The sequence below is a fragment of the Syngnathus floridae genome, chromosome 7, assembly GCF_059516105.1.
Source record: "Syngnathus floridae isolate MCC-2025c chromosome 7, RoL_Sflo_1.0, whole genome shotgun sequence".
Classification (NCBI taxonomy): domain Eukaryota; kingdom Metazoa; phylum Chordata; class Actinopteri; order Syngnathiformes; family Syngnathidae; genus Syngnathus; species Syngnathus floridae.
Window position 1 is genome coordinate 18,342,880 of NC_142419.1, and position 25,010 is coordinate 18,367,889.

The 25,010-nt window shown below is 48.7% G+C and overlaps 1 protein-coding gene across 1 annotated transcript in view; it reads left to right on the forward strand.

Moving 5' to 3' along the window:
* The first annotated feature begins 2,281 nt into the window (after positions 1 to 2,281).
* The window catches only part of LOC148395811 (1,4-alpha-glucan-branching enzyme-like), a 28,231-nt gene continuing 5,502 nt past the window's right edge, over positions 2,282 to 25,010 (forward strand). The window contains exons 1-12 of the mRNA XM_088381523.1: positions 2,282 to 2,573; positions 5,685 to 5,854; positions 8,096 to 8,211; positions 9,535 to 9,660; positions 9,920 to 10,055; positions 10,730 to 10,820; positions 11,676 to 11,885; positions 15,097 to 15,212; positions 15,276 to 15,403; positions 15,916 to 16,014; positions 20,585 to 20,695; positions 20,805 to 20,976. Coding sequence (XP_088237649.1) covers positions 2,476 to 2,573; positions 5,685 to 5,854; positions 8,096 to 8,211; positions 9,535 to 9,660; positions 9,920 to 10,055; positions 10,730 to 10,820; positions 11,676 to 11,885; positions 15,097 to 15,212; positions 15,276 to 15,403; positions 15,916 to 16,014; positions 20,585 to 20,695; positions 20,805 to 20,976 — 1,573 coding nt within the window. The 5' untranslated portion in view covers positions 2,282 to 2,475. The remainder of the gene's footprint in view (positions 2,574 to 5,684; positions 5,855 to 8,095; positions 8,212 to 9,534; positions 9,661 to 9,919; positions 10,056 to 10,729; positions 10,821 to 11,675; positions 11,886 to 15,096; positions 15,213 to 15,275; positions 15,404 to 15,915; positions 16,015 to 20,584; positions 20,696 to 20,804; positions 20,977 to 25,010) is intronic.

The following is a 25,010-nucleotide window of genomic DNA, read 5'->3' on the forward strand; positions in this document are numbered from 1 at the left end:
ATTAGCATCATCCGCCATCTCACACGGCGTTAACCTTTTCACTTAGTGGCGGTCGGGCCGAGGCGGCGGCTGTCTTTCACGTGAATTATGACCGGTAATATATCAGCACACTGATCCCTGACATCCAATTTTGATCCCTGAAAGAAGGAAGGCGCCCGTATTGCGTCTACATGACCTAATTCAATTAACAGACATTTGAGTTTTACCAGAAGATGAGCTGAACATCACACGACTGACTTTTGGCCGCGACATTTGCTAAATAAGTCGTGTTATTTGTGCTCGGTCAATTCAATTCCATTTGTCAGCCAAATATCGGCGGATTCTTTTTCCTTTCTTGTTTATTTGCTCATTACTTTTTCCTTGCGGGAACCTTGGAAGAAAAACTCTCACCACCAGCTGTCAAATGATTTTTTGCAAGGGTACTTTTCAAAAGCAGTTGCATTTCGAGTCATTGCGTGAAGTGCTCATTTGTCTGTGATTACGGAATACTTTCAAAGTCAAGTCAACAAATTCTGCTCACTTACTTTAAAGGAGACACACTCGGCATTATATACCCGATGGAATAAAAGCCTTAACATGTCTGAACCAGAACCATGGAAAACTCTTCATATTTGCTTTTGTCATTTCAAAAGAAACAACAACAACAGTGAATAAGTGACGATAAATTCAGGGAAGTTTTCACCAAGTAAAACATCCATTGGGAAACGTTCCACGCAGATGCCACTAATTATACTATTTGCTTGTTGAATAAATGTTTCCGGCGTTGCTCGTCTTTTGCACCTTTAAGTATTCGCCGACTCGCTTGGCTTAATCCACCATCTCCTTTTTTTTTTTTTGGCCTGGGCAGTGTTTTGTCAAGCTTGACACACCGGGAAGCAAATCTCAAGCTTGGTTGGACTTCAATGCTTTGATGGGTAATTACAGGGACTGAATGAGTATCTTACATGTTTGTTTTTCTTCATCTTCAATACAACACACAATATCGATAAAGTGAACGAGTGAACGAGACGTGTTTTTGCGTCAGGCTTTTCAAGCGGGAACATTTCCATGGCAACGCACTTCTGATTCTGTATTAATATTTTGATCTTTGTTGTGAACACGGGGAATACAACTCACATTGTTTGACAGATTAGCTTTACAGACGTTATCTAAACTCTTCGCGATGAATAGTACATTACTAAGAGCGACATCTCTGGGGGGACACAGGAACACAATTTTCTGGGGGGTGAAACTGGGGTGAAGAATTTGATTCAGGCTCCCGAGCGGAGTCTGCTTTGAATGCTCTTGTATTATGCAACATTTAGACATTGGCAGGGCCGTCGGTTTGAGAGCCACACAACCCTGCTGAGGAAAAAAGACATCATAAGCAGACAACTTGAATGTGATGCACTGCTGGCTAAATGCTACGTATTTTCTGTATTACTGCCATAAGTTCATGTATAGGCTTTTAACATGAAATACCCAGAAAATGGCACAAATAACATAGGTTGACGGAGTGTTTTTTGCCCTTCACACCCTTGCAAAGGTGACGCTATTCAGCCGTGCACAACACAGGTGACATCTATTGACATAACCTTCAGGGGCAGACGTTACGTGTGTGTTTTGTACTCCTAACAGATGGTTCCTTCCGATGACATTCGCTTTGTGCTTTGCCCGCAGAGGTAAAAAAAAAAAAAAGAACAACAACGACTGTCATTCGGTGACAAGGGCGACACTTTCAAGAGCAGCGCTATTCTTTCATTTCGCAAAGATTTCATCTACTTTCATTTGCAATCATAGCAACGGACATGCTCCAAAAACTTTTGCTGTAAATGCCCTCCCTCAGGAGGATGCTCATAGTACTTGAAAACCCTGACCCAAGTAGATTAAAACTTTGAAACCCTAATCCGAGTTTTTAGTGCCATCTGTTTTGACTATTTATCGCAGTTTGCAAAAGTAAAATGTGAATATAAACACTTGCTTGAAAAAAGAATCCTGAAATAGACAACATGTCACATTTGAATTGCATGAACTTTTTAATGACTAGAAAAAACATGGAGAGAACAGCAAGGAGGTATGATTCAACAATTCAATGCCTGAAGCAATTCACCACCACATCAAAATGAAAGTAATCGATTCATGGTTCTCCTTTCTTGACATTGCAACTGAAAATAATAGTATTTACATACGCTTATAAATATTGACGTTTCTAAGATCTCCGCCTTCGTGTGTGACGTAGCAAGTGGCTGTCAACTTGACAGGCGTCACAGTCGCAATCGGCAATGTTCGATTCGATTCGGCTCTTCCCGTCCGGTGGTAAACACAGCCGCGTGCTGTCATAGGGGGACGGGCTTGGTCCACAGTCCCAGCCAGCCCCACAGAAAAGCCCCCGCGCGTATCCTCAATGGACATTCCTGCTCTTTGTTCGCACACAGTGAGGCAGAGAAAGACCCGGGTGGCTCGATAGTCGATTGCTTCCGTCTCGGGCTCGAAACCATGGCGGAACAGGGGGATAATGTTACCATTCCTGAGTTTGACACTCTCCTTCAAATGGACCCGTACCTTAAACCCTACGCGAAGGACTTCAAGCGGAGGTAAAGGCTTCCCGAATGCCGCTTTGGTGCAAAAAGGAATGAAAAGACAAATAGCGCTGAATGTCACGCGCTGAGGTCAATGCTTTGCGCTAACATTTGTACCTTTGGACCCCTAAAGAGGAAGCACACAACAAAAAAGAGAAGTTTGCAACACCTTAAGGTTCCCCTGAATTTTCGCGTGACCTTTAAATGATATTGCGGCTCCTATTTGTCGACATTTTGAAGCTGTGGTTCTGAGTCCACGCCGTGCGTGACCAGAGCAGAACACAATCAAATGACTCGTTCGTGCGCTTTTGACAGTCGGCAGTTCTGAGCATGCGCGACCTTATCGCGGCTAACCGGTGACGTCAGCAACGCGTCCATGAATAGCGGCCATTTTCCTTATTCACCACCACCACCACCACCTTATTCACTCTCGTTGACGGGCAGATTGAATAGAAATTCTTTGGAGGTGAGGCACATTTATTTATAGAGCTCACCAAAGCACAACCACATCTGAACAAAGTGCTGTATATAAATACAAGTGAACGGCTATGACACTCAATGATTTTGCTCAACTCCAAACAGCTGAAAATGACATCACAATTGCTCAGGGACCAGGTAACAACCAATGACTTTATATTTATTTACTCTTATTCCATCGTATTGGTATAATGTAGGCCAAGTGCTCTAAGAAGTTACCTTACACATAATAATACGCAACCTTTTCAAACACCACACGTTTGCCATTGTTTTCTATTCCACTTACTTGTTTTCTGCCACATGGACAAACCCTGGCTATTGTTTACAAAGCTTTTTAAACTAAATATACCTATGACATTTTGCTCATATACAGACGCCCCTACCTGCTGGGCGTTTAATTAAAAACACAAAGTTAATAACCAATTGCTTGTATGGAACAGGATCTCCGAACTCCACTCAGAGGTCACATTGTTATTATTTTTGTGAGGGTTTGCTTTGTAATATGGCAGGTTCGGGACCGCCCGCTTTGTATTTCCAGCTGGCGTGGCAGGCTCCAACTTTTCGTCGAGAAGACAAGTGTCAGTTCCATCACATGCCCAGCTTGGGATTGCCAGGCTTCAGCGAGCCCGAGACGTGGGCCTCAAACGCGAGCGAGCGAGCCCCTGCTGCTGGAGCTCGAGTAATTGTGCCCTACTGTGATGCGTTGGATTGATAGTTGTTCATCAGTTTGCAGTCAGAGCAATATTTGATATCTCAGCATGAGTCAAAAGTTGAATAGTCTTTAGTGGTGGCAGATTTACATTTTTCCTTTTGTTTGAAAAATGACAACTTGTTTAGCAAACAGATTTTTGATACTTTTTCATGATCGTATAGATAGATATATTTTTTCAATTGCATCGTGTTAGTGGTGGGAGTCACGTAGCAGCCCCACCGCTGGCTGCGGTTGTGTGCAAACGTTCATTTGCGATTTGACATGATGAGGCACTGCCCAGTGCAGGCTCTGGAGTAGCTGCCGGCCGGCATGGTGCGGCTGCCAGTCTAATCAGCGTTTCAACTTACTTTCTCAAGCTGTGGCATCACGCCGAGTCTCCTCACCCGGCGGCGGCGCACCGACAATCGAGTCGGTTTATCAGAAAAAGACCTTTGACCGCGCTGGCGGACCCTTCAGATCTCAGCGGCGTGTCTGTTGAACTTTGCCCCCAGCCGGCTGGCGCCAGCCCGCCTCCCGCCGGGGAGTTAGTCGGTCTGAGCGCCAGCAGCCACGTTGATGATTGCGAGAAGCAGCGGCATCGATGCCGCGCGCAGGTTACTGCCCCGCCGGGCCTTGCTCTGTTGACACACTTCATTATTTACCCGTCTGCTTGCGCAAGACGGCAGGAAATCTTGCAGCTCGCGGCGCCGTCAAGCGCTCCGAATGGGAGCCGACCAAAAGGCAAGCGGGATATCTCCAATGCGCCACCCCGTTTGAAGCCAAACCATGCCGGCCGGTTATTCAGAGCGAGACTGACATTGATGCAGTGACTTGAAGTTCCGATTGAACATCATTAGCTGCGGCTGAATCTTGGTTTCCATCAGTCAAGCTCTCTGCTCGTGTCCAGCTCTCCATTTAGCCTCATTAACGCACTTAAAGCGCCGTAAAGCGACATTAGCAGGCCAGCGCCCGGTGGTGCTTGGACGGTCGCGCGCTTAACACGACACATCTAAAGATTCCGACTGTCTTCCTGTCTGCATGTGAAAAGAATATCTTCAAGCATAACCTTTTAAAAAGTGTCCCGAGTTGACCCCTACAAACAAGCCAGGCTAAACTTGTTGACATACAAAGCTTGTCTCGCAGTCAAGATGCATCACCTGGGCCTACTTCCTTGACACCGATGACTTTTTTTCCATTCTGACTGTTCCAGTCTGTTAAGCCTTGGTGTGAATCGCCTCCTTTAGCTCTTTTACTATCACGGTTGGACTTTAAAAAGTTCTTTTTTTTTTTTCCCCCTCTCGTTCCGCGAGCAACTGCTGAGAAATGACGGCTATTGTCCGTCAAGCCATCATTCCGTCGCCCAAGGGCATCGGAAAGCTCAGCGTCGACGCTACGGGGAAGCGAGTGCACTTAACTCGGCTGGCTGAAAGAAGCTTTCTGTCCCGGCCGGGGGTTGCGGGGAGGCGGGCGGGCCGGCGGGCGGGCGGGCGGGGTGGGGGTTTTATGGACACTGGCTGGCTGTAGAAGGAAGCTAAGTGAGATAAATTACAAAGTATAGTCGGCGTATCCTTCCAGAAAGGTGAAAAGACGGAGCTCCAGGATAGTATTAGGCCAAGTTGCTTCAAAGCGCTTTGCTGTATGGAAACTCCTGATGGAAAAAATGATAGCTCACACAATTTTGCCGTGTATCTGTGCTAATCCTCACGCATTTGGGAAGGTTCTGAAGTCCTGAACCCGCCCACATTTCCACAGGAGTCTTTCCACAAACGAGATCTGCATGGTAATAATAACCAAGCTGCAACGAATAATCATTTCAATAATCAATGAATTCCGGGTGGGTTTGTGGTTGGGAAGAAAAAACATCCATTTCCATTCCTTATTTAACTGAATTGAATTGAATTATTTCACCTTATTTTTGAAGGCCATTTTGAGTTTTCATCTGCTTGTTGTTTTTTCAGATATGAGTTGTTCCAAAAGCAGCTTTTCCAGCTGGAAGAGGCGGAGGGCGGCTTTGACCAGTTCACACGAAGCTACTGGAGCTTCGGTGCGCAGCGCCGGCCCAACAACAGCCTCTTCTTTAAGGAGTGGGCTCCGGCTGCAGAGGCCCTCTTCCTCACCGGTGATTTCAGTAAGTGGACTCCAGGGAGGGAGGGAGGGAGGAGGGTGGGCTTGGGGGGGGGCACCGCTCTTCCATCAGCTAGCCTTGTCCTCTGCTCACTACTAGACCAAAAATATGACTAAGTCTTGAAGCGATTTCATTGCACGCTCAAAGGTTGCATCTCGGCTGAGCGTTTAGTAAGCCATTCAGCAACGCTGCCTCGACGAACACAAAAGGGAAGCCGAGACTAAGATAAGGAGCGGCCGGAGGTGCAACGAGGCTATCGGGCCTTTTGATCGGCCGACCCGGGAGTCGGAAATGTGGAAAATATTGATCACGCGGGATGGCTTTGAATACTGAACAGCGAGCGGGCTTGTCTTCTTTAGATGGCAGGAGGGAGTCTGTCTTGAATTTTTTACGAGCCGCTTATTTCATCATCATCTAGCTGCGTGTTTGCGCCCAGACCTTCTTTTCACCCGCCGTGCCAACTTTTGAAAGTCAGATCAAGTTAATGGTCTCCGTGTCAGTCGAGATCATTTATTTTCATCATCATTAGCGACGTTGCACCAGACTGCCTGCCTCTCTTCCGTAGATCAACAACGCACCTCGCACCCAAAGAAAGCCCTTTTCAGCAGTTTTCATAGCGCTCAGCTTTTCTTTTTTCTTTTTCTCTCGCCGCCTCTCTATCAAAGCAATCGGAGCGCTCGGCTTTATTGCGCGTACCGGTCGTGACGCATGACTCTCGTTTGACACATTGGGGAAGAAAAAAACCCCAAAACTCCCAGCATAGGCTTAACTGCTTCCTACCTGTGCATGAAACAAAATGACTTTGATGCTACGTAGGCTCAGCCCACGTGAGATGGTGTAGGCAAAAAAATAAAAAAGAAACTTTTAATCTAGGATGCCTGCTTCTGATTGGGGCAAATCCCCATCGTAGGAGTTTGTGAAAAGACCAGCCCTGAAATTGGCTGCTTCGACCCAAAACAGCAGACAGCCTGTTCAATTTCCCTCGTTAGATTTCATCATCGTACAAGCTCAAAATGAAATCACTCAAAATGCTTGCACAACGATTCCAAAAGGGATTTATTTGGAAGGCTGTTGCCAAAATTAGAAAAGAATACACTTCCTTTATGTTCTGAGATATTCAGTACATTCAAACGACTATCAATCAAATCAAATCATGTTTTAAAAATGTGTAACTTTTTTCTTTTGTACCTGTTGCTAGGAATCGAACCCAGAACTTGTCAAGTGCGAGGCAGATGCACTTGGCCCTTGGCGCCAATTACAATCATTCAAATCTCGGCCAGTGAACACGGACACGGCTCCCTGCTCGTTTTATCGCGCTTGCACATTTTTCCGCATTCCGTGGCCATTTTTCATCAAAGGGAAATCTACGGAAGCGCCGTCGCGACATTTCCTTGTGCGAGAGTGATTACATTGTGACACGATGCCGTCGCCTTCTCTGATTTAACTAGCGGCAACAGCCACGCATATACGGCAGCGGTGCCGCCGCTCGCTCGCTCGCTCGCTCGCTGGGGGCTATAAATCGCACATGAATTGGAGTGTGTCACGTCACTTCTGCCTTTCACTTCCCATCCGGCCATTGTTGTCCGTTCATCAAGGGTAAGCAGATATGGATTAGAGTCGCGGGCCGGATGGATCGGCGTGATAAATAGCGAGCGTTCTAAAAGGCTGCCTTCAGCTGCCGGTAATGTGCTCTCAGCAGCTTCTTTGATTCACCGCCGAGGAAAACCGAGCAAGGCCGGCACAAGGCAAAAAAAAAAAAAAGCGCAGAGTGACTTTTAATTATTTCATTAGCAATCAAAAATAGTGAAATTCCCCACAGCGGGCTTTTACAACCCAACATTCGGCGACTACTGTCAAAATAAATCCCCGTGCTTGACACTTTTGAACTTTTTTTTGCATTGTCAACCGAACGAAACTAGGCTGTCTCGGGATTTACTGCGATATTTGTGATCACACAAATTTTTGGGCATCTGCTCATGAAATGTGCCACCACCAATTCATTAGGTGAGGAGCAGAAAGTGCCTCGTTCTGTTGTATGCCATCATCCAAAATGTCTTGGAAGGACAACTAAGGTTTCCCATCCAACGCCTGATAGATATATAGATAGAGAGAGAGAGAGAGAGAGAGAGAGAAAGATTGATCCGAAGGTTTACTCCAATGTATCATGTCCAGGTCAGCTCCGTTTGGGATGCGACAAGCTTCCTCGTGTTTCCGTCATGCTTGTGTTTTTGTTTCTCCTCCTAGATGGCTGGGACAAATTCTCCCACCCGTACACCAAAAGAGATTACGGCAAGTGGGAGCTGATTCTCCCGCCCAAGCATGACGGCTCTCCCGCTGTGGATCACAACAGCAAGCTCAAGGTAGGCAACAGCGCATCTTCACGCCGGCTTTGGCGCCCTCAGCGGGTGCCGTGTCGACGCCGCGCCCACGTCTCGTAAGCCGGCCGCGAAAGGTTGCCGTGGCGGTGCGAGTGCCGAGCGGAAGCCAGATTACGCCGCCGCCTGTGCGATGTGCGCCGCCGAGCCTTGTTTTCATTTCCAATCCCGCGGGACGTCTGTTTGTTCGGCGCACAAGGCGGCCCGCTGCGGCTGCAGATGATTGTTTTGGAGCGCCTGTAAAAAATTCATCAAGGTTAAATGCAAAGCACACACCTCCGAGTCGTTTTGTAGCTTTGTATTCAGTCCAAGGACGACAAAGGCGTTGACTTGCTGGCTACTTTATAGCACATGCTAGCTCGCTAGCTACTTTGTAGCACATGTGGAACACGCAGTTGAATGGCAGGTTCTGATTTGGACACGCAAGCCACGGGATGGACGGTGTCACGGTACTGCCGTCATCGCCGCCCACGCCGGACAGGCCGCCCGACTCCCATTGTCAGCGTCTTGGGATGATAAGAAGCAGATGGAAGCGCTGGCACGTGCCCGCCCGCCCCCCGCTGCCCATCAAGGGCCGCATCGCCGCCAGCTCGCGCGTTGAAATAAATTCCCCGAGCAGCGGTCCCTCTAATGTAGAGCCCTCCGTCCGTCCCCTTTGTTCTGAGGTCCAATTTGTCTCGGCAAACAAACGTGGGCTCAGCGCTTGCTCTTGATGACGCCCGGCAGGGAAGAATTTTTGAAGTAATCAAACACTTCACTCCTCGCGTGTCGCCGACTGCCTGGCTTGTTTTTCCCGTGGATTTTTTTTTTCCCCGCGTTTCCCGATGCTGGCCAATTTGTGCGAAGGACCACCTCGGTGTGTTTATTTTTCCGTTTTGAAGAACGTCAGTCGAGGGAACTCGGACCCCCGGGAGGCCGGCTGTAACGAAAAGGAGCCCGGGGCGTTCCCGGGCAGGTGGCGCGGGTCAGGAGTGCACGGGAATGGGCAGAATTAGCCGCCATGTGCGGGGGACAGAGCGCATACTGTGCGTGACATTGCAAAATTGACTAGAGGGGGAATCCAATTGACTGGGCTTCAGCTGAGTTCCGCAACAAACAACAGAGGAGGTCTGGTTAAATTGCTCGGTTGTTCAAAAATCCCGTCGGGCATCCCGTCGCAACACCACAACGATTGCCCGCGACCGATCTTCTAATCAATAGCGAGCAGCCCTTTCCTGATGTTGACGCACTGATAGAGCGACACGACAACCGTGGCGTGATCCATGTTGTGTCGCTTCTCCTCATCTTTTGGTTATCTTCTTGAACCAGGTGGTGGTTCACACCAAGGCCGGTGAGCGCCTCTACCGGATCTCGCCCTGGGCCAAATATGTGACCAAGCCGGAGAATGGGGTCATCTATGAGTGGGTTCACTGGGACCCCCCGCATCCCTACATTGTAAGTGACTCTTCTTGGGGCGCCATCTCGGGATCACCGCTTAAGGAGTTTGCTCATCAAAACGTGGCTCCTCACTCTTTGCAGCTTCACTTTCTGTTTTGTCAGCCAATGGAACGTTGGAGCGGTTGGCGCCAAACAAATGTGTTGCGTAACGCAGAAAGCGTGATTCACACCGCAGCGGCCTTTGGCGGAAACGTTTTTGTTTTTTTTCACAGCTCGGGTGAGGATGTTTTTGCTCCGCTTTCTCTCTCCTCTCCAGCACATCCACCCGCGGCCCCTGAAGCCCACGCACCTGAGGATCTACGAGGCCCACGTGGGCATCGCGTCGCCCGAGAGAACCATCGCGTCGTACAACAACTTCACCGTCAACGTGCTGCCTCATATAAAGGACCTTGGTAAGAAGACGTGATGGCTGCTTATTAACGCCTCTGCACCTTCATTTATTCATTTAGAGCAGTGTCTCTGTAGGCTGTATTATTGAAAGAAAGAAAAAAATCGACTTTGTGTCGCCTTACAAGAAGCGAAATGGAATAAACAGAGGCAACATTTTCAACCGCGGCAGCCTTCTAATGTCTAATGTCTAACGTCGCCCGCGGTGACGTCTGAACTCAAAAGCCACTGTTGGCCCCTCTTGGCCGTCTGCTTATTGTCGCTGGCAGGTGGAATGAAACTGGGTCATACTACAAAACGCGTTCATTTGTCGCGCTCAAATATTCAAATCGAATTTGGGAGCTCACCCTGCCTGCTGACGGCGATACCTGCGACAAATGTTTTAACCTTTTATGTTGGCCGGTATGATTTACAAATCAACACTACAATATTGAAGCAGACAAACGTTTGCGTTCTACGGGAATTGAGCCAAAATAGCCTTGCGCTGCGGGCAATATTGTCGTCGGGCGTGCTTCCCGTGCGCTCGGTCGACATCCCGCATATCTCCCAGAGAGACCGCGACAAGGCCTGCGGTGATGGCAGGAAATGAGGCGACGCGAGCGAGCGAGCGAGCGAGCAGATGCCAGCTGGAGCTGTGCTCGCCGAATTGCGCTGAAAACTTTTCTATGCCTCTTTCCAGGTTACAACTGCATTCAAATGATGGCCATCATGGAGCACGCCTACTACGCTAGCTTTGGCTATCAGGTCACCAGCTTCTTTGCAGCTTCCAGGTACAAATCTGATCTGTTTTGTCCAGGATTTGGGGGATTCTGTTCATCTTTCTTATGAGCGCAAAAAAAAATGGATGGCTTTGTATACGTATCTGATTTATATCCTCCAAAAAAGGCTCGGGTTGGATTTGGAAAACATTGTAATTGCCTTTGATGTCACTACTGCGGACGTTCAATTACCAAATAAAAATCAAGATGGCCCAGCAACGCCTCATCAGTCGCTAATGACCCGCAAAGGGATTATCCCGATGTCTTCACGCAATTTTACAAATATTTGTCGAGTCGTATCGTTTGGCGACGCCGAGACAAAGCGTCGAGCAATTTCCTGCCTGGCGTCCGATCAAGGTGAGGCCGCCTGACCCCGGCAGTAATCTCTCTGTAAACACATTTCCGGTTAATCCAGAGAGCACCGCTCTCTGATAAAGCGCGACTAGTCTGAGTGTTTATCTTCTGTCCCCTCGCTCGCTCGCTCGCTCGCCCGGCAGGCCCCCTTCCCATCCCCTTCCCTTTCCACCTTCACCGCCCCTTCCCTCGCCTAAAGCCCCGAGTGTAAGGTATATAGTGTAATTTCACCCATGATTGATCTCTCAGTGTCATTTAAAAGCGGAACGCTTGAATGGCGGGAAGCGGCTAATATCGCCGCTATGCTATGCGTGCTATGCGTGCTGCTTCACAAGGAGGCCGATGGAACGATAGCGGCGGGCGAGGACGGACCGGGCAAAATTGCACGACTTTGCTCAAGGATACTTTTAGGCCTACTTACGCAACAAATAGCTTGTCTTCGTGCAAGCGTTTTGAAAGTAGCATTTGGAAGCTTCATCAATAAGTCTGAGCTCTTCTTCTTCTTCTCCTCAGCCGCTACGGCAATCCCGACGAGCTGAAGCGGCTGATCGACGTGGCGCACTCCATGGGCATCGTGGTGCTGCTGGACGTGGTCCACAGCCACGCGTCCAAAAACACGGAGGACGGCCTCAACAAGTTTGACGGCTCCGACTCGTGTTTCTTCCACTCGCCCCCACGCGGGGAGCACAGCCTCTGGGACAGCCGCCTCTTCAACTACTCCAGGTATCAATACCAACATATAGGTTTTTTCCTTCACACGAACGATCTTACTTAGCATCAGGCGTGGTGGCAATGCTAGATTGCACACATGGCTGCAAGGCGGGGAGTCATTTGTGAAAGCCCAGAGAAGCTTCACAACCCGCTGGCTTGTCCGCGACATCTTTTGGGGCCGACGCGTAGCCTCAAACCTGACGTGGATGGAGCGACGTTGCCATCGGTCATCGCGCCGTCCGTCTTCGGTATCACCTGGTTGATACTTTGAGCGACCTCTACTCGGAATGTTAACAAAATGTTCACCTTGTGGGCTTCTTTTTTTCCTTGCCCCAAAACATCTTGTACTTTTGATTTCTAAAATATTGAAGCGGATAAATTATTCATTTCAATTTTCCGCAGCATTTGTGTCCGGCTCGACTGCCCTTGAACACACGGAAGGATATTTTGTTTTCTCAGCAGATATAAATCCCTTTCCCCAAATTCCAGGCTCACAACATGTCAGCCTAATTTCTATTACCTTTTAAAAGATGCCAAAGTCACCTTGAGGCAGCAGCCAAGTAAATCAAGGCGCTGCGCGTTTGGCAGGCCGGGAACGGCAAACCTCGCAGGATGGCGCCGCGCGCGCGCGCCTGATGAGAGGGACTTCTGAGGAAGTCGTAATCCGACCACCTCTCCGGCATGGTTGGCTTGTGTTCCGCTTCAACGTGCCTGTGGATTCTTAAGATAGGAGGAAAAAGAAGCCAGCGCCAGAGCGGCCTTTGAAAACAGCGCACACTGTGTGAGCACAAAGGGATAATGATGGCATCTCTATTTGTGTTTTTCTCAGCCACAAAGATCTGATAATCATCCGTGCAGAGGGCCAGCGCAAAGACCAAATTTGTCCTCGGCTGCGATTAAAGAAAGCAATTGTAAATGTGATGAACTCTGCTTGATTTGGTAGATCAATGAAAGACTCAACAACTCCAAAGTTGGATTAGCAAAAGTCACTTCCAGTTGCTACTTTCTTAAACCTCGTGTCCACCTCCCACTTTTAATTGGAATACAACAAAATTGATACTCATGTTATACTTATGATTGATTATGCTTATTATGATTGCAGGTGCATTTGCTTTGTGCCAGAACTTCAATCTGCCGTCGTGACAGTTTGACCCTCCGTCCAAACTCGGGCGCATCACGTTAAACGGGTCGCCGTCGTGTTCGTTCAGCCGGAGGGGAGCGGGGGGGGGGGGGGGGGAGTAAAACCCGATAAGCGGCGGCAACTGCGCATGAAGATGAGCTGGAGGAAACGCTCCGTTATTTCAATGGTGACTCAGCGCTTGTCGGGAAACCTATTTCAGTCATGATATATAATCAGACTCGGATTCTGCCAAATACCAGAATGGGCATTGGCCTGAAACCAATCCAAATTGGTCCAGCCAGCACTGGTGGTCATTTCATCGGCGACGCTCCGTGTCAATTGTGACACCCCGCTATCCTTTATTTTGGAAGTTGTAAGTGGATTGTGCTCGCAAACAAATGAGGGGACTGCATTGGTTTGGACCTGGGATGTGTGGCTGCTCCAGCGCCAACAATCTGACTCCATTAGCGCTGCTTCATTCCATTAGGGCTCCCCTCACCGTGTTTCAGTGTTACACTTAAGCAAGAGCACTGTGTAGTTTGCAATTTGCTCCGGCGTTAATGCCGCCGCCGCCGACTGAGCGATGACTTCACGGAGCCGCGTATCCCCGACCGCAGAGCCAAGCACCCGGCCCGTAATTGGGCTTGATGATGAATGGCACCGTGGCTCCTAATGTGGCAGGACGGTTTCATCCCGGACCCCGCCCCTCCCCTCCACCGAGCTCTGGCTGCTTATTATCTCCGTCCCCGGAGGATGCACCGTGCCCGCCGTGTCTTTGTTGGCTCTGTGCAGCAGAGTGAAGGACCTAATCTATTTATCACAGGCGCCGCGTGACCACCCAGCCCGGCCGCTGCTCACGCCGGTCGGGGCTGCTTCTCGGCCCCGATGTAACATTTTGCGTCGCACCTGATAGCACGCGCCCGGCCGGGTCAGACATCCCTGAGGGCTCAGGACCGGTTAAAAGCTGCTGGGGTGATATGTTTTAGAGAGGAAGGTTTGTTGAAAGTAAGAACCTTTAATTGTGGGGATGGATGTGGCAGTTTGAGATGTTATTGGAGTGGTCGTTGGCGCTGCCGCTGCTGCTTTTTGACATGATGAAATGGCCCCGGTACATCACTAAAATGTTCAAGTGCTTACTCGCTCTGCTGCCGTGTGCAAAAGCTAGTTTTGTTTTTTTTGGTCAGGCGTTAGACACTCATTTCCTCTGCTCATCCTTCACAGGTTGAAGTGATGCGTAACGAACGCCACACGTACGTCGTCGGCACGTTGCTTTCATTTCTGTTCTGGCTTTGGTCCACAGAACCGTTTTTTGCTTAGATGCGAGAACCCACGTTGCAAAATTGCAGACACTCACACTGTAATGGGCGTCGCGGGTGTCGTTCATTTGGCGCTCATTACGTGAGCAAATCTTTGGCGTGTTGCCATGGAGACGTCGGTTGAAAAGGAAGTGGGCCTTTTGAGAAAAGAGCCAAAAGCAACATTTTCTCTGCGGTGGGCCTTCGGGGCTCTCTCCGCTGGCCTAAACGCCATTAAGAGCACTGACCTGAATTCTAATGTGCGCTTCATGAATTTGCCTCAGTGGATTCCCGACCATTTTGTTGTTTCTCAATCCAATTTGAGCCACGATATGCCGCCGTGTCAATCTGACCCGCGGCTCCGCTTGTGGTTTTTTTTGTTTTACATTGTTCATAGTCCATAAACGCAATATTAGTCCGACTGCCGTGTTTAGACGAGACGAGCGCAGATTTTTTGGTTGTACTTGCCCGTTGTGATTGTCTTCTCAGAATTCATCTTGGTTGCCCCTGTGCAACTTAATACAAGCCCAACTTGAACATAGTCCATAACATAAGCCACCTCTGCTTATTTCCGAGAAAAGACAAATGACAGCGTCCGTCCGTCCGGCCGGCCCTCTACGCTAATGAAAAGGCCTCCTGCCCGCCACCGCCTCGCCTGCGACACGATGACGCTTTGGTTATCAATACGTGAATGTCCCGCAGCGGTTGAAATTAATTTCTAGTGTTCAAAGTGCACGTTGAGGACGTGTGAATAATTCAAAGCCGCAGCCGTGTCTGACCTTGAGTGTGCGTGCGTGTGTGTTGCTAGCTGGGAAGTGCTGCGCTTCCTGCTCTCCAACCTGCGCTGGTGGATGGAGGAGTACAAGTTTGACGGCTTCCGTTTCGACGGCGTCACTTCCATGCTGTACCACCACCACGGCATCGGTGAGAAGTGAAAATGGCCGCCGTGGAGCTGTTGAAAAATGCTTCCGTTTTCCTCCTCCTCAGGTGTGGCCTTCTCGGGCGACTACAGCGAGTACTTTGGCCTCCACGTGGATGAGGGCTCTCTGGTGTACCTGATGCTGGCCAATCACATCCTGCACAAGCTGCACCCGGACTGCATCACCGTGGCCGAGGTAGAGGTCGTCGTCTTTTGCGGCGCCCCGCGGCGGCTATTAGCGAGAAGCCACTTCATCAGCGGCCGCGGCGTCTTCATTGCAGTAATTAGGAAGAAATGCGAAAAGGCAATGAGATGTCACTCTCGTCGGCTCAAGGATCCTGGGAGGATCGGCGCCGGAGACGCTTTTTGACCTTCTCATTTGTTGCCATTCCCAAACAATGTTCCCGTAGGAAGGCATGCAAATGGAAAATCATCCAGGGTCAAACTTTGCCCGCTCGCTAGCTCGCTCCAAAACCCTAATTAAGTGGAAAGGGTACCTTTTGACTGACAGCTTATAAAAGCGACAAACTAAAAGTTAACCACCGGAGGATTATCACTTCATGGCCTTTAGCCCTTCCCATGATCAAAGTCGACGGAAAGATTGGCTCTGTAGCATGGGCGGGCGAGCGAGCACGCCTCGGCTTGTTTGGAATCTGCTGGCGGGCATCTTTACGTCTCTCCAAACTAAAAATGGCAACTTTTCTGCAGGATGTGTCAGGCATGCCCGCTCTGTGCAGGGCAGTGGAGGAAGGCGGCCTGGGTTTTGATTACCGTCTGGCGATGGCCATCCCCGATAAGTGGATTCAGGTAAGATGAGCTATGCTACGTTGTTTTCAAACACACCTGCGCCGGTTCAAAAATAGGATGAAAGTCAATCTGTCTGCAATATCGTGGTGGCGTTAGTCCCCCAACCAAAGTCTCACAGGATGTTTGCACGCTGTCAACGAGTGCGGGCTTTTTTTTTTTTCCCAGCTAATACGATCAAAAGTCTCCTCGTGCGCCAAGCACTTGAGTATTTTTTTTCTTCTCGCCCCCGAGCGGTGGAAGAAGTTTAATCTTCCACCAACGAGCTCTTTGTTCATCTTTTTTTTTTTCTTTTTTATTATTAAGGCGGCACTCATTTATTTAGTTTCATGTTTAATCCCACCTCCCGCCTGAATGGGAAGGTCATTCTTCATCCCCCTCAAACAAAAGACGTCTGTGTGACGAGACGCCAAAATAAAAGCGTTTGACCTCTTCCTTCACTGTGACCTTGCCGTCGACTGGCTAATTAGCGCCCGCTGGCTGGCGCGTCGACGTACTCTGCCGTATTCTCCTCGGCATGGAACGCCAAGGTCATCTGGTCGCGGAGCCGCACGGAATGTCACAACACGTGCACCTGAATAACTTCACTCGTGCAGAGGTTGCAAAAGTACTCACACCCACATTGCAATTTCCCAATGACTGTGAGAAAGAACTATTCACCGAAGTGAATCTCATCGATAAACCGTACATGATGCAAGGTCATGTGAGTAAATCTCGGCCAACCTCTTTCATGGCATGACCTATTGCCTGGAAAAACAAATTTGTTGCTCCCGACGACAAGCATTTCTCAAAGAGGGCGATTACGGCTAAACCTGCCATCAGACGCACACCTTTCCTCGCCTGCTGTTACATCTTACGAGTCCAAAATAAATGTTTCATGACGGTGCCGGTCGTTTCGGAGCGGCGACGTGCTCGGCCGCATCAAAACCGGACCAGCGGCAATTACTCTGGCCGCCCGCCCGCCCGCCCGCCGCTAGTTTTGTTGTTTGTAATGGATCCTTTTGTTGTCATTTTGACAACGTCGGACAGATACAATTGACCACTCGGCGCTTGTTCACGCACCAGATGGGGAATTCTTGGCACGGGATACCGCCGACGTCCTTCCGCACAACAAGTGCTGAAGCACCCTTTCGCTGGCCTCTTCAGCCCAAAGTGCCCATGCTCAAGTACTTAATGGGACTTAATGGCCCCGGCGTGAAAAAAAACAACAACAAAAAAAACAGTTTATGAGCTACGGGGATGAAAAGCCATCGCGGTGCGACATTTCTATGCAAAAAAAGAAAAAGTTGCTTGCATCTTGTTACGGATAGTTGCGCTGCGCTAAACTTGAGCTGCACACTTTTGCATCTGTCCAGTGTAACTCGGATTTTAAAATATTTTTCAAAATATCACAATACTGTGGGAAAACATTTGAAAAAATGAACCGTTTTTTGGTTTTGTTCTGCTCTTAGAAGAAAAAAAAAAGTCAAGTTCTCCGTTGCAGAAATTCCACTGGCACATTTGTTGCCAATTAGCACAATTGTGCGAGGATCTGCAACGTGCAGCAAAGCGCTTGATCTTGATACAACCATGTGATGTATGACGCTCTCTCCAGGCTTTTGCCTCTTCAATTAGGGAACGTTGTTAACACCAAGGAAAGAAAGATAGACACACTTGGACAGCGTTATTTATAGCCTCGCATTTGTACCCGCCGAGTCCCTCGGTGCCGCAAGCTTGGCGTCACGCTGGGTTCTGTCCTGCCGGTGACTCACTCCATCCGACTCTTTCAGCAGAGGCGGGTGAGGAAAATGAAGATCTCTCAATAAGGAGGAGCGGCGGGCGGGAAAAGCGAGGGGGATCCAAATATTGAGAGTCGGGCCGGCCTGAATTTCAGCAATTTCCACCCCCTCGCCGTCAAAGTCGTTAAAGGCTCAATGCTTCCAGCATCTGTCTTAGAAGCATTAGTCACGTGTTATAAATTTTGAATTCCATCCCGATGACTAGTGCAAAACAAAAACAAAAAATGGCCTCCACCCCCCCCCCGGTTGCAGCGCGGTTATAATTGGACCGGTTTGCGGTGGCAATAAGAAAGGAGAATTCTACCTCATCCCTCGGCTTCTCTCGACTCCAAAGACGCCGTCGTCGTTTTAATTGAATGAAAACGACACGTTTCTTTCTGCCAACTTTTTCTTTGCGCCGTCCATCACGGCGGAAGCGCTTTCAATTAGACGCCGCTTATCAAAATTGCTTGTTTACGCCGCGTCTCGCTTTGACCTCGCTGTCGCTCCGCGAGGTTGATTTTTAGTAGATAATGACCCACCCGGGCCGCCGTGTTTGATGGAAGAAGATGTCGCTGTGTTGTAGGGACTCGAATAGTTTTATAAAATGGTTAAAAATAGGCTGACATTAATGTACTCGCTTGGTGTAAGTATTACATGTGAAGGTGCTCATTTTAAACTCATCCTACAACATGAGCCTTGACAATAAAGAGTTTCAAAATGATTTGGGATGAACAATTCACAAAAAGGTATGGATTAAAAAAAAAAAAAAGGATTTGACATAAGTTATTGCAAATTAGTATGCAGACTGGTGTGGACCTCTGAAGGTCCGGGAACCTTGTTTTGAGAACCACCACACGAAAGGTTGCTAGAATAGCTCGTAAAGCTACACTTCTTTTCTTTTTATCCTCCACGTTTTATTTCCATCCCTACCTAATTAATCCAAGCGCTCTTTGGCTGGGCTGCTGACAGCCGCCTTGTAAAAGCAAGATTTGTTGCGCCGCCGCCGCCGCCGCTCATTACCATTGATGAAGTAGAGCGGTCGGTCGGTGGGTCGGTCGGTCAGTCGGTCGGTCAGTCGGCGGCACCGAGAGGGCTCGGGGGTCGCGGTCGAGCCGGTGGTCGTCAAGCGGGTGGCTCCCCGTCTCCGCTCGGACGGCGCCGCTACCCGCCGAGTAATTGCTCCCACAGCACTGCTGAGGTTGCGGGGAATGATTTGGAGTGAGTGACTGGTGCAGTCATGCGTGTTGCCGGGGCGGGCTTACATACATACTGTCCTCCGTTTGTCTGAAACACTGCTTTCATTACTCAAGGTGACTTGCATGTATGTAAGCAAGCAAGTGTATGTTTGTGATGGCGAGGCAGCCAAGTTGACAGTAAACAACTCTGTTTGCGTGTTTATGATCTTAATATGCTGATCTTAATGTCTAGTTACTGCAACAGTCCTGTGTGAAGCCCTTCTTTAGCGGATGTCGTGTCCTTCACCTACTCAGATGGACCCACAAGGCTAAGGTGAAACGTGGATATCTATATATACAGTAAATCTAGAAAGCCAAGAGCCCCGCTATTTCGCCGCAGCGGCCAGTTCATCTGGGACATATTGATCGGCACAATTTACTCCCCTTTGCTCCGAGGATTACCGCTCTGTAGAGTAATATAAAGGTTTCCTCAGCTGTCACTCAGATGTCAGGGCAAATGTCAGCCGGCACGCTTCAAGCTTGTCACCGGGATGGACTCGCCGCCTGCCACGTGCCGGCCGCGTCGAGCCGGACGTCCATCACCGAGAGCTCCAGCCAAAGTGGCTTTTATTCCCTTTAAGAAGCAGCTTGTTGCAAACGCTGAAGATTTACAGTGGCACATATCATACCTGAGACCAAAATTAATTTTTACCTTTCCCACCGATTTCTAAACGTATCCTTTTGCGCCTTTGTCACGTGTGCAATTCTTTGGAGGTCAAGCGCGCTTGCTTCAATCTGTTGAATTTTCAAGTCTGGTAAAAGTGGCACATGCCACAAAAGAAAACTATAGATGGCAACATTTTGGGACGATATCATTTGGTTGTGAAAGTCTACCAGCTGATTGCTAACGCGTTGTGAAATGCCATTAACGAGCTAACAGAATTAGCATCACTATCAACTTTCAAGCCACAAACATGGAGCAGCAACACATACAAAGTGAGCATAGAACAATACCTTGAGGTGTGCTCGCTTAGTGCTAGCGTACGAAAATACCTTAGACCAGCAAACGGAGCTGCAACGCTTACAAACAGCGCGTAGTCATGTTCAGAGGCTCAACATTTGCTCTGAGCTTCACGAGGATGACGTTGGCTTCAAAAAAATAGCGAGGGGCGAAGGATGAAGCGTGTGATCGCGGGTGTCGCGGGAACACCGTATTAGCCGCCGCGACCCCTGTTGTAAATGATTCCCGTCAGGAGGCTCGCGAGTGGGCCCCGCCGCCATCTGCCCATTGATTCCTTTTGCTGGGATTTATTGCGGAATCCCCGCGTTTGGATGAAAGGCTGTGACCTTGCCCGTCTTCCGGTGCCACCTCGCCGCCCATGGGCTGCGGAGGAGTTATTAAAAACTCCATTAAAGCCATTCGGCGAGCACACATAAGTCACAGTGCAGATATAGAGATGTCACAACAAGAGATTGATCTGAGAAAGAAGTGTAACCAGAGCAAACTCCAGAATGCCTTCTAGCTGTAATAGCCCGCCTGTGGACATCAGTCACAAAGCCCCAAACGGATCCCTCGGGCTCGTCTATCGTCACCTTTGTTTCTTTATTTATTTACCCCCCCCCCCCCCCATGCTTTAGATCCTGAAGGAGTTTAAGGATGAAGAATGGGACATAGGAAACATTGTCCACACGCTGATCAACAGGCGCTACGGTGAAAAGAGCATCGCCTATGCGGAAAGTCACGACCAGGTAGCGTTTTGGTTTTTGGTTTTGGTTGGTTTGTTTTCCACAGCGTGCCATGACATAGCTCGCTTTGAGTTTGCGCTCACGATGCCCGGACTCCGTTTCAATTTTCCAGGCCCTGGTCGGGGATAAAACGTTGGCGTTCTGGCTGATGGACAAGGAGATGTACACCAATATGAGCTCGCTGGTTCCCATGACGCCCGTCATCGATCGCGGCATGCAGCTGCATAAGATGATTCGCCTGCTCACGCACGCTCTGGGCGGCGAAGCCTACCTCAACTTCATGGGTGAGTCATCTTGCCAACGTCCTGCTGTGTTATGCTACCCTGAGCAGCTAGATGTGAAAATCCCAAGTCTCTCTCTCTCTTTTTTTTTTTTTCTTACCCTCAGAGCAAGAACCAAACTTTAATAAGACAAATCCTAATTGATATAATATCAGGAAATAGTCTGCATTTTCCTTTCTTTAATCCCATCAGGAAGGGGGGGGGGAGCATTAGCTTTCGTGGCTACATTTGGAAACAAGTCACCACCAGTGAGTCATAGATTAGCATCAATGTAGCTTTACAGTGTTTGAGTGCCGTTTTGCACCGCTGGGTGTGCAGTCCAGCCAAATTCCAAATGCCCTGCTGCTAAAGACATTAAAGATTAATTAAAGATGTCACACGTTGACCTTGGTCTCTGCGTGCGTGCGTGCGTGCGTGCGTGCTCTCTGGATTCATGTAAATACAGAGAAGGCACGGCATCCATTGCCTGTTAGCGCCACCTGCTGACCGGCCGTGCAGCCTCCTTAGTTTCTCTGAGGAGAAAATTGAGTGATTCAATCGGCACTTCTTTTTTTTTTTTTGTTTTGTAGGTGCTTATCATGACATCAGCGTACGTCGCTCGCGCCAGCTGTAGAAAATTTGATAAGCAAGTTAAACGATGTTTTGCGATTTGCTATCATACTGTATTCAACTTTGGAGCTACATACGGGGAGGCAATCAATCTTTGAATGGTTGAGGAAGATTGAACACACTCGCTAGAAGTCGCGTCCTGCTGATCTTCGCTTTTACCCCGGCTACATTGATTCCAAATCGATACCATTCCTGTTTTGCCAAATAAGCTCCATTGATCAATCTCACCTAATTGACTTGACATTAGAAAAACAGTCTTCAAAGGTTTTTTAACCTTTAGCCCCGGAGTTTCCGTCACATTTCCAAAATGTATTGCAAATCTGCAGCTTATCATAAGTGAGTCATTATGCAAGTGAGGAAAACCCGCATTGACCTTTTACACTTTTTTGCACCGCTGCAATAATCAATCAAGCACCCGTGAGGTGACGACACGAGCGAGGCGGCGGCGGCGGCGGCGGCGCCTCGCTTTTCAGACACGCTCCTCATTCTGTCAACGAGCGTTTGAAGCGCACGGCTACGTCAAGGCGGCTGAATTAAAGGCAGGGGAAAAGAATAAGCAGATTGTTCTCCTGTGAGAGCTGCTGTCGGCCTCATTACAGGGGTAGCGCTTATCGTGGCCTGATAACATTCATCATGAGCTAAAGTTAAAACCTTTGTTTAAGAAAACGCAAAATAAACGGAAAGGAAGTTATATCGCAAAGAGGAAGGTTGAGAATTGAAACATCATTAAGGCAAATACGTTTAAAAACGGAATTAAAGTCGCCGGTTGGTTAACTTCAAGCAGTCATCCTGTGCTCAATTGGTGGCGCAACACATATAGACAGACAATATCACATTCCTCATATTCTTTATCTTGTGCAAAAAAATCAAACTCAATTGATTGCTGTTTACTTCTTGAAAAGGCCAAAACAATCCTAGACAGTAATTCGAGGTCTAACCAGAAGAAATCAAGTCAGTTAAAAGGTGCCATGACGCCACGTGTCAATAGATCAATGAAGGCAGAGTCGACTCGCCGGTGCTGAGGCAGAGCAAATATAGTTTGAGCTAGCAAATCAATTTGCCCAGCTCGGAAAGTGTCGTTTATTTACCCGTGAGCGACGCTGCGAGATGGATACTGTAACGTCGTGGATGGCGTTAACGGCAGCCGTGAAACGCCTGGCGGCTCTTTATCGCCACATCAGCACACGGCTGACTTTCACAGCTCGCGGGGACCGCTGATAACCTTGCGGATTTACGGGGCAAAATTACCCAAGCGGAAACTTCGCCCGGCCCGGTGTCTGCCATGTTAAAGCCGTGCTCTCTTTTTCAAACTGTTTTTCAAATAAGTGCATCTCGGACTGAACTGAATTCTAATAGCGATTGTTGGATCGGTAGACTATCAGCAAAGTATCGGCCCAAACGTGCACACAAAGTGTCAGGCGTATCATTAGAATATTCATTCAAATAAGAATGGCAATAGCTATTTTTGAAGTGATTCGCCCTCAGTATGAACACAAGTGAGTTGAAAATGATTCGGACTGTAACATCCGTCAACCAATGAAATGAATTTTATTCAAAGTAGTAAATAGTTCATTAAGTCTCTTCAAGCTATTCCATGTCCCGTTCAAAATGAATGTCAACCATGTTGTGGATGCAAAAGCAAAAGCAAAAGCAAAAGCATTGATTTGCCATGTCCGCCCGCTTAGCTTAACGCTCACAGAGGCCTTTGACATGCTAATAGTCGGTCGGCATCACGAGTGCTGTGGGCTCATGGAAGTTCTTGTTGTTGTTTTCCCCGTCGCCAATCTGCTCTGCTCTGCTCTGCTCTGCTCTGGCCTGGCCACGGCCCTCATTGATCTTCCCCTCTTGCCAGAAATCCCTCCTGTGGTAAACACATTGATCGCGGCGGCTAATTACTGAGGGGACCGTGTCACTGTCAGACGCTTATCTGATGCGCGTCTGCCTTTGAGCGCTAATGAGATGCCTGACGTAACCCCGTGTAAACATGGCCGCCCGTGATAACGCAGCGGCGCCGTATTTTAATCTCAAACTGGAGCGTTCCAGTTTACGTACTTCTCATCAAATGTACACGGTCTCGTATAAGGGTTCTCGTCATCTTTTTCAAATCGGCTTTTTGGACCTGGAAAGATGTCGATGAGCACTTCCTAACATTTCCCCTTTGTCTACTATGAAACCCTTTTATATAAGCGCGGATTTGGTTTCTTTTGGCCGTGGGGAAGAAGGCAATTACGCGTGTGATCAATGGAGGCGTACGGGGAGGAACGATTGGTGAGGAAAGAGCAACAATTACCTGGCGGAGGTGTGTCCAATCCGTTTCTCTCAAGCGGAGATGAAAGGCTTTTATGCGGCTCTGCATCAATCCGCACAGAGAAGCCAATCGCCCGCCGCCGCCTGATTCCGCGTCCTCCTCCTGGAATGACAAAAGGCTTGCAGATTTGACGCAAATCCTCACGCCTTTCGATTTGGGCTCGTGGTTTGGATGTGGGCTCGGAGTTAAGAGAGGGGCGCTGAAGGCTTTGCTTTGGGCCAAGGTCACGTGCTCCATACGTTTGCGTTCAAGTTTGTAAGATTAAGTTTAAGGCACGCCTATCTCTATGTTTTATGCTTTAATAGGTTCGCTTTTTCCCGGTGAGTCACACGCTGCGGCCGACTTTCCTCTGCTCCGCCTGCGTTGTGTCCTGCTTTGATGGAACTTTGGCCGCAGAGCAGGCCTTATTGTTTGCGACTCCTTTAAGTGGCACATAATGAATTTCATTAGCGCTTGCTGTCAATCTCCTTTCCGTCCGCTTGAGCGTTTGTTTTGCTCTTCTTGGAGGTGGGGGTAAACAAGCGGCAGCTATTGTGGGCCGGCCCGGCCGCACGTGCCTCGCCACCGATTCAACGATGGCCTGCTGCTCTTTTACGACGTGGACGTGACAGCCGCTGATGGATTCATGAAGTTATCTCTGGCTGCGAAGGGAGAGCGAGCGAGCGAGCAAGCGCCATGGCGGCTGTTTTGCCGCCGAATGCTCTCGCGGGACTTGGCCGCCTGGCGGCTTTATGTCACTCCGTGCATTTCAAGCAATACTCGGCACAATGGAACCTTAGTTGAAGAGCAAGATGTCTTAGGAGACTTTATTCAACAATGAATGAGAATTATTAATGATTATAATTCTTTGCTTTGGATTATTATCTACAAGAAGTATGGAGAGAAGAAGCACTCACTATCTAGGTCTGAACTAATATGTGTTAGCAGAACAGCGGCGTCCGGTTTGATTTGGTAACACACAAATCAGACCTTGAAAGTCTCTAATGGAGCGACAGCCACAAAAGGCTCCATCTTGTTTTTATCTTCTTTCCAAATGGAGCAGGAACAGGAAGTGCTCGGGGCCAGCCAAGTTGCTCCCAAATAACAAGCAGAAAGAAAAGCTGGGCGCTGAACAGAAAAA